General features: G+C 47.6%; 1 protein-coding gene across 4 annotated transcripts in view; it reads right to left on the bottom strand.

Annotated features, from left to right (window-relative positions):
- Positions 1-12545, bottom strand: part of LOC106572278 (semaphorin-3B) — a 69108-nt gene that overhangs the window by 24385 nt on the left and 32178 nt on the right. For 2 of the 4 annotated variants that reach the window (XM_045695976.1, XM_014146333.2), the window contains 2 exons: positions 1897-2249; positions 950-1107 (listed from right to left, as the gene is read on the bottom strand). In XM_045695976.1, coding sequence (XP_045551932.1) covers positions 950-1107; positions 1897-2047 — 309 coding nt within the window. In that variant the 5' untranslated portion in view covers positions 2048-2249. Of the gene's footprint in view, positions 1-949; positions 1108-1896; positions 2250-6905; positions 7128-7181; positions 7517-12545 lie in introns of those variants that run through there. The other 2 variants (XM_045695977.1, XM_045695978.1) reach the window with 2 other exon arrangements.

The raw sequence follows: 12545 nt of genomic DNA, 5'->3' as shown, positions 1-12545 counted from the left end.
TTTACATGGATTAAATGTCAGGAATTGTGAAAAACGGAGTTTAAATGTATTTGTCTAAAGTGTATGTAAACTTCCGACTTCAGCTGTATGTGTGTGTCTGTGTGTATCTGTGTGTTTGTGTCTGTGTCTGTGTGTGTGTGTGTGTGTGTGTGTGTGTGTGTGTGTGTTTGTGCGTCTGTATGTGTGTCTGTGTGTCTGTGTGTCTGTTTGAATGTCTGTGTACGCATGTGTCCACGTGTGTGTGTGTCCATGTTATGGTCTGTGATTCATATGTCAATGGACAGGTTGTGTTAAAGTCTGTGTGTTATCCTTTTTCAGTCTATCAGGTGCTGGTAAATCTGAGGCTAGTTACCTCATCCAAAACATTATAGAGGACCACTACGGAAATAATCAGTTACTAACCTTTTCCTGTCAAGTAATGGGAAACATCAGGCATCAGAGGACAGCAGTGTGTGCGTATGTGTGTGTGTGTGTGTGTGTGTGTGTGTGTCTCAGCGCGTGCCCGTGTATGTGCATGTGTGGGTCAGAGAGGTGTTGACAGGTTATCAGAGATTGTGTGACCCCCCCCCAAATCACCACGGTAACCCCTGACCCCAATCTCAGCTCTGAGTGGATGAGAGTGAGATGAGATCCATCAGTCTGTCAACACAGCTCTGACGTGCTAAATCACCGCTAACTCACCATAACATAGCGTGGCTCAGAGCCCTATCTTATCCATACCATCATCTACCACAACATAGACATCTGAACGTTATCATAGCATCACATTCTTTACACACTGGATCGTGGAACCATCCACGTATGTATGTCAAACAACACAGAAATATTCATGGCAAAACTTTTGTTTAATATCATGAAAATATCAAAATGATGACATTCACTATTGCTCGTGTGAACACATTCACAAAGCATACGGTTCATTGATTCATTGACTGACAGGAAGACTGACCTTGTGCTCCTGCTTGGCAATATTATCCAGGCTGAGCGACAGCAGGAAGTTGCGTGAGCCCACGAAGAGCCGTCCCCTCTCCTCGTCCAACAGCAGGGCGCTGAAACAGCAGGAACGCTCCAGCTCGAACCGGCGCACGCCGTGGAACTGCTGCAGCTCTGAAACACAACACACCAGCGACGAGTTATACACACATCACGTTAAAACAACACAAAATGTCTAAACTCAAAACTTCATACGCCATGACATTTAAGTGTTTTTCATAAGAGCAACTTTTCCAACGCTTATGTTGATAAATTAGACCCAATATTATCCAAAAGTTATACAAGTCCATATAAATGTTTTATTTGGCTCTACTGCCAGGGTCAGACCAGGACAGAGGTTTCAGTAGTCAGAATGGTCTTTGTTACAGCTTTAGAATCAGCTGTCTCAGCCGGGCTGAGTGGGGCTTATAAGATCTAGAGGAGTGAAACCTCCTTTCCTTTCCTTTCCTATCCTCTACTCACGCCTATCCCTAATCTCCTCTCTATGCTAGGGAACCCTGTGAGTGTTCCACTGTAACCGTGGAGACGGGGATATCCCATGGTTTAATGGCCCATGCTCCAAACTGGGCCTGTGTCACTGGATATGAGCAAGACTACAGTAGCTACTTTCCTGCTAGACTTACATCTCTCTCTCTCTCTCTCTCTCTCTCTCTCTCTCTCTCTCTCTCTCTCTCTCTCTCGTTGCATTTGTGTTCTGAGCATGAAGGAAAAGGGCCTGGACTGTGTGGGTTTGATCGTCATCGAGCTGCCGTCTTACGTTGACGCCGCCACTCACGAGACAGAACCCAACACTGCTCCAGTGAGCCCGGTCCAGAACAACACTAACCGCACATGCTCATAAACGCATCCAAGGTGTTTGTGAAAAGGACATGCCTGTAGAACTGGAGGGTAGCAGGGCCTTACCTTTGTAGGAGAGCTTCATGCGAGGGGAGGACGAGGAAGAGGAGGAGGGTGAAGAGGAGGCGCTGGTCTTGGGGATTCCGCTGGATGAGACCTGGGAGGCCACGAGGAGCAGGGAGCCCCACGTCGTCATCATCATCACTGCCATCATCATGGTGTCCTGGGGTTGGCACTAGCCTGGCCGGCTAGGGTTGAAATGGATCTGGTTGTTGTCGTAGCAATGGACAGCTAGCTCTCCTCTCCAAACGGATGTCAGCCTTCGGCGTTGTGCGGCGTTCCCCCGTTCTGCGTCTGTCGTACCGCACACCTCTCAGCTCCAACGGGACTGAAGAAGCTTCTCACAGTGGCACTGGAACCTAAAAATAACCAAGCAGAGAGGGACTCGTTAAAAAGCAGGCTGGACAACGTACATCACTGCCTCTCCTTCCCTCCTAGCACCAGGAGGTAATTTTAGCCAGAGAGGCTAATGGCTGATGCCCAAGACCACTCCTGTTAAAACCTCTATAAAGACCAGCTGTAATCGTTTCACATTACGGGACGCCATCCCAGGCCCATCAAACACCCAGCCCCGGTCACCTTTATGGGGGTAGGGAGTGAGGAGGACGGGGGAGCTGGAAGGGGTGGAGGGCCCCTGAAAGACATGTGGGGTGTGATATGTGAGGTGGCCCAGTGCCATGCCCGCTTTAATCTCCAACACAAGCGCCCGCTCTGTGGCAGTGCCAAACCCTGGCTGGGATGGCATCTTGTCTTCTCATTCCTCTCTGTCTCTGCTATCCAAACTGACTTCTCCTCATTACCGGCCAGCACTAATGAAGTGCACTGCAGATGAACAGGCTGGTCAAAGTGATTGGGTGCTTAATGTGATATGTGTGTGTATAGACAGTAGCTTACCAGGCGTCTAGCATGTGACACACATACTGTACAATACACATTCTCACAGGCTCACAGTGTATGAACTTCCACACTCACATGCACACACACAGGCACACACGGTCTTGTACAGCTAACCTTGTGGGGGGGGGGGGGACACAATTCAGTCCCATTCAAAATCCTATTTTCCTTAACCCCTAACCCTAACCCGTACTCTTACCCTAACCTTAACCCTAACCCTAAAACTAACCCTAGCTCCTAACCCTAACCCTTAATGTAATTCTAACACCAATTCTGATCCTTAACCCTAAACCCACTAGAAACAGCAATTTACCTTGTGGGGACAAACAAAATATCCCCAGTTGGTCAAATTTTGGTTTGTTTACTATTGATGTGGGGACTTCTGGTCCCCACAAGAATAGTTAAAAATGTCCACACAAGCGCACACACACACACACACACACACACACACACACACACACACACACACACACACACACACACACACACACACACACACACACACACACACACACACACACACACACGCAATCAAAATCTTTCCCCTCTTAGTCCTCTGACAGCGTTTATTTCAGTGAACATACCGTAGCCTACTTCATTACAGCACCTCAGTAACCTCCCTGTTGGCCCACCTTCACTAATACAGTATGACTCTGTCTGTCGTTCTCCTTCTTTCTCCCTGTCACCCTCCATTTTTTTCTCTGCCTCTCCCTATCTCTCCATCTCTCTTTCTCTCTCTCTCTCTCTCTCCATTCCCCTCTCTCTATCGATGAGCAGTACGGCGGTGGGTTCAGAGGGAGAAAGAGAGAGGGGAGGAAACTCAATCATGTGCAGTTCTGAGGAGCTCCAGTCTCTCTGTGGGTCAGTGAGGAAGATGTTAAAACACAAGTGGGGCCCGGGCCCCCAGGAGATGGACGGTCGGTGGCCTCATGCTTCCAGCACACGGTCATCTGCTGCTCTTCCCCATATCTAGTTCCCCCGAGGCTCATCACCAGTGGCCAGGACATATTGAAGTCATCAACCGGACTAATGTGGACCTGAACTCTGAACCACTGTATCTCTGGCTCTACCTTTTAGTTTCTGTTAGAGTGTTGACCCCTAAGCCAACCCCATCAGGCTTGGCTTACACAGGGGGTTGACCTTTGACCTTAGGGGGGTAGGCAGGGAGTGTGGTCCCAGTACAGACCGTTTAACTGATGGGAGGGATGGAGAGCCTGCCAGATGGTTAGTTCATGTATCCACAGGCCTATCTGCTGACAGGTGAGCTGGAGGCCTCTGTGTGTGTGTGTGTGTGTGTGTGTGTGTGTGTGTGTGTGTGTGTGTGTGTGTGTGTGTGTGTGTGTGTGTGTGTGTGTGTGTGTGTGTGTGTGTTGGGAGGTGGAATATTATTCTGAATTTTTCTCTATTATCCACTCAGCAAGCCTTCAAGGCCGCAGAGACACACACACACACACACACACACACACACATTGTTCTTCAGGCTGCCTTGACAGGTTTTTGCTGCAGTCATTAATTTTTAAGACACATATCCTAGAAACTGTCACATTCTCTGAGCGTACCCTCGTCTCTCTGAGGACAGAGTTGATACAGGTCCATGGAGGGTCTACCTGCCTTCCATTCCCTTATACATCACCTCAGTCCTCTCTATAACGAAGCTCCGGGACAGTCCCAGAGCACTGGCGAGCAGATGAACACACAGGCCTGTATCTGAGTCCCAGTAGCTCTCAGGCCTATATCACAGTGCTATATCACAGTCCTATATCACAGTGCTATATCACAGTGCTATATCACAGTCCTATATCACAGTGCTATATCACAGTCCTATAGCTCAGTGCTATATCACAGTCCTATATCTCAGTGCTATATCTCAGTCCTGTATCACAGTCCTGTATCACAGTGCTATATCTCAGTGCTATATCACAGTCCTGTATCACAGTGCTATATCTCAGTGCTATATCACAGTGCTATATCACAGTGCTATATCACAGTGCTATATCACAGTCCTACATCACAGTCATACATCACAGTCCTACATCACAGTCCTTTATCACAGTCCTTTATCACAGTCCTTTATCACAGTCCTATATCACAGTCCTATATCTCAGTGCTATATCTCAGTGCTATATCTCAGTCCTATATCTCAGTGATATATATCAGGCCTATATCTCAGTGCTATATCACAGTCCTATATCACAGTGCTATATCACAGTCCTTTATCACAGTCCGATATCACAATACTATATCTCAGTCAAATATCACAGTCAAATAACTCAGTCCTGTATCGGAGTCCCAGTAGCTCACAGTCCTATATCAGTGCAGGAGTCAGTGTATGGTCTCAGCACAGCAGAGCATGAATTCTGGGTCTATTGAAGTGTTAAGACAGCAGGGCTCTCGTCAACTCCCAGGTCCCAGAGCCGAAAAGAGCCGAAAAGAGAGGGACCAAAAGTACCACATTGACTCCCACACAGAGTACTCTACTCACACTCAGCTACGTCTAAGTTATGCAGGGAACCTCTCTGTACGGATCTGTACGGGTCTGACACGCTTTTGTATAGATACACAACAGAAAATCTGCCATAGCGGAAGCTTTGCCCATGAATATGTGTTATGTGTTTAAAGGAGTGGCAACTTAGATGTTAATGAGGAGACTGCAGAGATGGCATCATTGAAAGGCAGGGTAGGGTCCGTAGTCAAACACACACACACACACGCATGTCTACGGGCACATACAGATTGAGAGTGGGGGGGGGGGGTGCAGAAGCAAAGTACTTCAACTCCTGTCCTGAGATATGAAGGAGGGGCCGGGTCCCATTGTCTCCTTAAGCTCCTATCAGTTGAAGGGTACTATTGTCGGCCCCTTGAAGCACTACAACACATCCGCCCTGAGCTCTGAGCTCTCCCCACACACACCACAATGCATCTTAATAAAAGCCTTTAGCTGCCTGACACTTGTATTCATTTCAGCTTCAATAGCCACGAAGCCACATGAAGCAGCCCCTGCCAAGAGCTGTGGATTAAAAGCAGAACGAGAGAGAGAGAGGGAGAGAGAGCGAGAGAGAGGGAGAGAGAGCGAGAGAGAGCGAGAGAGAGCGAGAGGGAGAGAGAGAGAGAGAGGGAGAGAGAGGGAGAGAGAGAGAGAGAGAGAGAGAGAGAGGGAGGGAGAGAGAGAGAGAGAGAGGGAGAGAGAGGGAGAGAGAGAGAGAGAGAGAGAGCGAGAGAGAGAGAGAGAGAGAGAGAGAGAGAGAGAGAGAGAGAGAGGGAGAGAGAGGGAGAGAGAGAGAGAGAGAGAGAGAGAGAGAGAGAGAGAGAGAGAGCGAGAGAGAGGGAGAGAGAGCGAGAGAGAGGGAGAGAGAGGGAGAGAGAGAGAGAGAGGGAGAGAGAGCGAGAGAGAGGGAGAGAGAGCGAGAGAGAGGGAGAGAGAGGGAGAGAGAGAGAGAGAGAGGAGGTAGAAAGGGAGGGAGACTCATTGGGAAGAGGGACGTGCTGTACTGTCAAAAACACCCCAAATAGAAAAGACACGGACAAAGTCCCTCCTTCAGGCAAGAGTTGTATGAAAAAGTGAGGTCAAACAGGTACCAATCCCAAATCAATACAAACAACTGTTAACCTGAGGCCCAACAAAACGAGAGGTGTGACTAAATACAATAGAGGAAAGAGAGCAGTGAGGGTGTGAGCAGAACACATTTACTGTTACACAGTGTATTTCAGCCCCGCTGCCTGCGCTATGCGGGGGGGGGGCAGAGGGAGAGAAAGGAGCCGATTGTTCTTGGGGGAAAGAGTTTGGCTGGCCCCCGACCGGCTTTTGCTCCTGTATATCCGCCCTGAGGGGAGAGAGAGCCAGGGAGGCTGAACGGAGAGAGGCAGGGAGACTGTGGGGAGAGAGGGGAACTAGAGTCAGGAATGCAGGAGGGAGAGAGGGGAGCGAGAGCCAAGGAGGCTGAGCGGAGAGCGGTACGGAGGATGAGTGGAGAGAGGCAGGGAGCCAGGGGCTCTCGGCTGGTGCCTGGTTGGTGTCTGGATCCCAGACATTTGGCCAAGTTTGGACACACTCAGAGAGTAGCCGACTTTAGCTGCCTGAGTGGAGGAAGTCCAAAACCCTAAATTCCCCCAAAGGAACTCACCTCTCCTTCTGTATCCAGGGCAACCGCATTCCCTCTCAGGGTCCACCTGACCCAATAATGGTCCAAAGCACAACGTGTCCCATGGATACCTCCTCAACACTACTTTCCAGCAGGTTGTCTATCTATTCCAGGACCATAATCTGTGCTCCTCTTTCTGTTTCTCAGTGCGCATACACACTTACTGACTCATTCACACATCGCTATATACACCATTTCACACACATTTACACATACCCCCACACACTCTCCAATATACTGTGTTGAATCCACACAAACCCCAGAGGTGGATAAAAAAATCCTTCAGAAGAATCCACAGAATGGTAACGGTAGAGTCCTCTCTGAAACACTAGATGTACCAGCCTCAGGGGGACACAGCAAAGGAGAGATGCATCAAAGCCAGGGGGGAAATCCAGTGAGTCAGTCAGCCAATGCAGGCAAGGCTGGTGGGTGAAGAGACGAGACGAAGCCAGGCCCAGTATTCCAAGAGTCAGCCGGAGCAGCAAGCACTGCAGTCCACTCAGAACAGCATACCTCTCCACTATACACTTCACTATGAAGAGGAACGGAGCCAGAGCACAGGGACTTAGAGTGAGAGGTGGACAAGAATAATGGACTTAATTCAAGAGCAGTGTGAGAGAGAGAGAGAGAGAGAGAGAGAGAGAGAGAGAGAGGGGGGAGATAGGGTGTGAGCGAAGAGAAGGTGGGAGTTAAGAGGAGGGAAGGGGAAAGGGGCAGGGAAATGTGCTGTTGTTGGGTGAGTGTGGGAGAAGTGAGAGAGAGGCAGCAGGGGAGTTCTGCTCTTGATATCTTAGCAATCCAAGGCTAAAGATGTGCACCGTTCATACACGGTGCACAACACATGCAGCCCGTATACACACAGCTAACTGGACAGATAGGAGGGACCACAAGCCAGGTCCAAACCGTTTGTCTGCGAGTCAGATCTTATTTTAGATCGAGGTCACCGTACACATACGTGGTAGATTGGCACATCCCATACACTCAGGGAAGACGAATGCTACCTACAGTAGTCACATGCAGGTATCATGAGTAGGGCTCCTACTACTACTGCAGATGTGTATATGGTATACTATCCACTAGTATCTAGGTGCATACGTTGTGAAGATGATGTGAGGTCTGACACACAAACACACACACACACACAGGTATATTCAAGAATGCCTAGCACATCTGATGAGATATGTCTGCTCCTCTCTGAGCCGTCTGGGGCCAGGCAGTGTGTGTGTGTGTGTGTGTGTGTGTGTGTGTGTGTGTGTGTGTGTGTGTGTGTGTGTGTGTGTGTGTGTGTGTGTGTGTGTGTGTGTGTGTGTGTGTGTGTGTGTGTGTGTGTGTGTGTGTGTGTGTGTGTGTGTGTGTGTGTGAGAAGAAGGGTCTGGCAGAGTGCCAGGGAGGGTTGCCAGGTGCAGCCCCCGCTGATGGTATGAGGGACAAAGGGGCGAGAGAGCAGGCACAAAGATGCCCCTTCCCCTCCACCCCTGTCCTGCCCCTCTGTCTCTGGACCAATGAACCCCCTGATGGGCGCCCTCCTGACCCCTCTCTGTGGCCATGGCAACCCCTCCCTGGTGAGAGGGACTTTGGGTCTCCTGTTGTCTTGTTGTCCTTCTGCCCTCTACATCATAAACCTATCTCATTACCACTCATCCTATAGTCCTCCTATAGCCATCCTATAACCATCCAGAAACCATCCTATAGCCATCCTATAGCCATCCTACAACCATTCTACAGTCATTCCATAGACATACTATAACCATTCTACAGTCATCCTATAGCCATCCTGTAACCATCATATAGTCATTCTATAGTTCTATAGTCCTCCTATAGCCATCCTATAACCATTCTACAGTCATTCTATAGCCATCCTATAGCCATCCTATAGCCATCCTATAACCATTCTACAGTCATTCTATAGCCATCCTATAGCCATCCTATAGCCATTCTATAGTCCTCCTATAGCCATCCTATAGCCATCCTATAACCATTCTACAGTCATCCTATAGCCATCCTGTTACCATCCTTTACTCCTCCTATAGCCATTCTATAGTCCTCCTACAGCCATCCTATAGCCATCCTATAACCGTCCTATAGTCCTCCTACAGTCATCCTATAACAATCCTTTAGTCCTCCTATAGCCATCATGTACTCATGATGTAGCCCTCCTATATCCTATAGCCATCCTACAGTCATCCTATAGCCATCCTATAGCCATCCTATAGCCATTCTACTGTCATCCTATAGGCATCCTATAGCCATTCTACAGCCATCCTATAGGCATCCTATAGCCATCCTATAGCCATTCTACTGTCATCCTATAGCCATTCTACAGCCATCCTATAGGCATCCTATAGCCATTCTACAGTCATCCTATAGGCATCCTATAACCATCCTATAGCCATCCTATAGGTATCCTATAGTTATTCTGCTGTCCCCATAGGAGAACCCTTTGAAGAACCCTTTTTGGTTCCACGTAGAACCTTTTTGGGTTCCATGTAGGACCCTTTCCACAGAGGGTTCTACATGGAACCCAAAAGGGTTCTATATGAAACCAAAAAGTGCTCTCCTTGGGACCAAGAAGGGTTCTCCTCTGGGGACAGCCGAAGAATCCTTTTGGAACCATTTCTTTCTGGTGTATGTGCTGTGAAATTGACCAATAGTGCCTTGTTTCTGTATTCAATTGTCTCAACCTTACTGGTTAACTGTATCCAATCTAAAAGAATGTCTGGTTCTGGATTGGAAAAGGAATCTTTGTTTGTAAATCACACAGCTTGTTTTTTCAGTTGGGTTGTGCGAGCGTCGACGCTGCATTGAGTTGAGGTTACTGTCACAACCAGTTAAGTCTCCCTACCCTCCCAGCACGTCACACGCGCACAATATAACACACAACAAGACTCCTCCAGTCAGTCAGTCCCTTCCCGACATAAAAAACAAACACCTGGTCTGGCCATGTTGTTCTGAGCACCACAGCTCATCTACCCTTCCCAGCAGCAGCACTTACAAGTACTGTACAGTAACACGTTTGGAACACAACCTCCCTGAATGAGAAGACCGAGCATCATAGTCTCACATGTGATGCCTGATTGGCTGGTTATGTGGTTAGGCTGCTAGGATTCTTGTAGATAGTGGACGGGTAATCATGTGATTATGTATAACGTTTAGAAGTAGGTCAAATAAAATCAAATCGGAATTTATTGGTCACATGCACAGGATACAGTCGGTGTAAACAGTACAGTGAAATGCTTGCCTGCAAGCTCTTACAAGTAGTTTACTAAATAAAATAAAATAAATACAAATGAGAAAAAAAAGGGAAAAAAAGTACATATAAGAATAAAATAAATACAAACAAGAAAAAAAAGTAGATATAAGAATAAAATAAATACCTACAAAATAAACACAATATACAAGCTATAATACAGTCTGACCAAAATGACCCAAGGGTCATGAGCTAGAAGGATCAGTTGGATTACATCACAACTGTAAAAAAAAAAAAATGTATTTCACCTTTATTTAAACAGGTAAGCTAATAGAGAACAAGTTCTCATTTACAACTGCAACCTGACCAAAATAAAGCAAAGCAGTGCAACACAAACAACACAGTTACACATGGAATAAACAAGCGTACAGTCAATAACACAGTAGAAAAAAAAGAAAGTCTATATACAGTGTGTGCAAATGGCGTGAGGAGGTAGGCAATAAATAGGCCATAGTAGCAAGTAATTACAATTTAGCAAATTAACACTGGAGTGATAGATGTGCAGATGATGATGTGCAAGTAGAAATAGTAGTGTGCAAAAGAACAGAAAAGTAAATAAAAATGAGGTAGGTAGATTGGATGGGCTATTTACAGATGGACTATGTACAGCTGCAGCGATTGGTTAGCTGCTCAGATAGCTGATGTTTAAAGTTAGTGAGGGAAATATAAGTCTCCAGCTTCAGCGATTTTTTGCAGTTCGTTCCAGTCATTGGCAGCAGAGAACTGGAAGGAAAGGCGGCCAAAGGTGGTGTTGGCTTTGGGGATGACCAGTGAGATATACCTGCTGGAGCGCGTGCTACGGGTGGGTGTTGTTATCGTGACCAGTGAGCTGAGATAAGGCGGAGCTTTACATAGCAAAGACTTATAGATGACCTGGAGCCAGTGGGTCTGGCGACGAATATGTAGCGAGGGCCAGCCGATTAGAGCATACAGGTCGCAGTGGCGGGTGGTATATGGGGCTTTGGTGACAAAAGAGATGGCACTGTGATAGACTGCATCCAGTTTGCTGAGTAGAGTATTGTAGGCTATTTTGTAGATGACATCGCCGAAGTCAAGGATCGGTAGGATAGTTAGTTTTACTAGGTTAGGTTTGGTGGCGTGAGTGAAAAAGTCTTTGTTGCAGAATATATACTACGGAAATATACTACTGTCACATTTAGAATGATGGAAAAGGGGTTCTAACGTGTATTCCAAAATATAAGGACGCCGGTAGCTAACTAATATGAGTTTAGTCACTTAGCTCCAATAACAACAACATTTATGGCACAAGTACAGCTTGCATATAGCTGGACTGTCCTTCCTTATGACATCCCTCATATAGCCATGTTCAAACGCCTGTGAAATTCACAATAGCAAATGCCAGCAGGATGACCAAGGGGGCAATGAGGGCTTGTGGGTGATTTGGCCATCAAACAAATAATTGAAATAATAATCAGCTATTTATATATAGGCTTGCATGCATAAGTACACAGAGGGGTAGAGGAAGGGCAGAGGAAGAAGAGAAAGAGGGCAGAGGCCGGAAGGAAGGGGACACCAGTTCCACTCGAGGACAGTTTCCCAAATATGGCTGCCAGGAGCGGCTAGCTAAGCCGTGGCTAACGTCCGTGAGCTCTGCGGACAGGGCAACACGACATAAAACTATTTATTGGACTAAGTGGATCATTAACACCGTGGTGACCGCAGTCATTCTGCCAGCTGTGTAACCTCGCATTATCTCATCACAACACCCACGCCCGATTGGCCCAGGACACAGAGCGACACTGATTGGTTGACACTGGGCCATTCAAGCAGACAGGCAGGCCAAAGGCCTGGTCATAAATGACTCAGGACGTTTATGTGTGTCTGTTTTTATTACAGCAGAGCACAGAAAACAAATGAGATGAGGTCACTACCGCCCAGGGAGGGTTGAAGGATTAGACAGACAGAGTGCTCAGTGTGCTAACGATAATGTGACGTGACTGAGTGTGTGCGCTGCCTTGACACAGATTTTAACCTGGAGCCACAATTCACCCTCTGTTTTCATGAGCAATCCATTGACAAATTTAGCGATAAAGGCTGTAACTGCCCATATGAACTCTCACTTTCCTCATCTCTCACTGTTCAGCTCCCTCTAGACTTCCACTTTCTCCACTCCCTCACGCTTTCCATCTCTCAATCTCTCTGCCATGATGTGGGTATCCTGGGGGTCATCTACAGTATGCCATGGGCCCTTGAGCCCAGTCTGGTCCCAGTGTCCACCACAGGGATAATCCCACAGTTAGCAGGGCCATGCTGGGGGCTAGGAGACAAGGGGACAAGGCCAGCCTGGGGTGGGGGGCTGATCCCCATCCCCTTTGATGTGGTCAGGATCTGGGGTGGGAGCTGAACCCGCGTCA

This window comes from Salmo salar, chromosome ssa15 (assembly GCF_905237065.1).
Source record: "Salmo salar chromosome ssa15, Ssal_v3.1, whole genome shotgun sequence".
NCBI classification, from domain to species: domain Eukaryota; kingdom Metazoa; phylum Chordata; class Actinopteri; order Salmoniformes; family Salmonidae; genus Salmo; species Salmo salar.
Note: the sequence above shows the minus strand (reverse complement) of the source record. Positions and strands in the feature narration are given on the sequence as shown.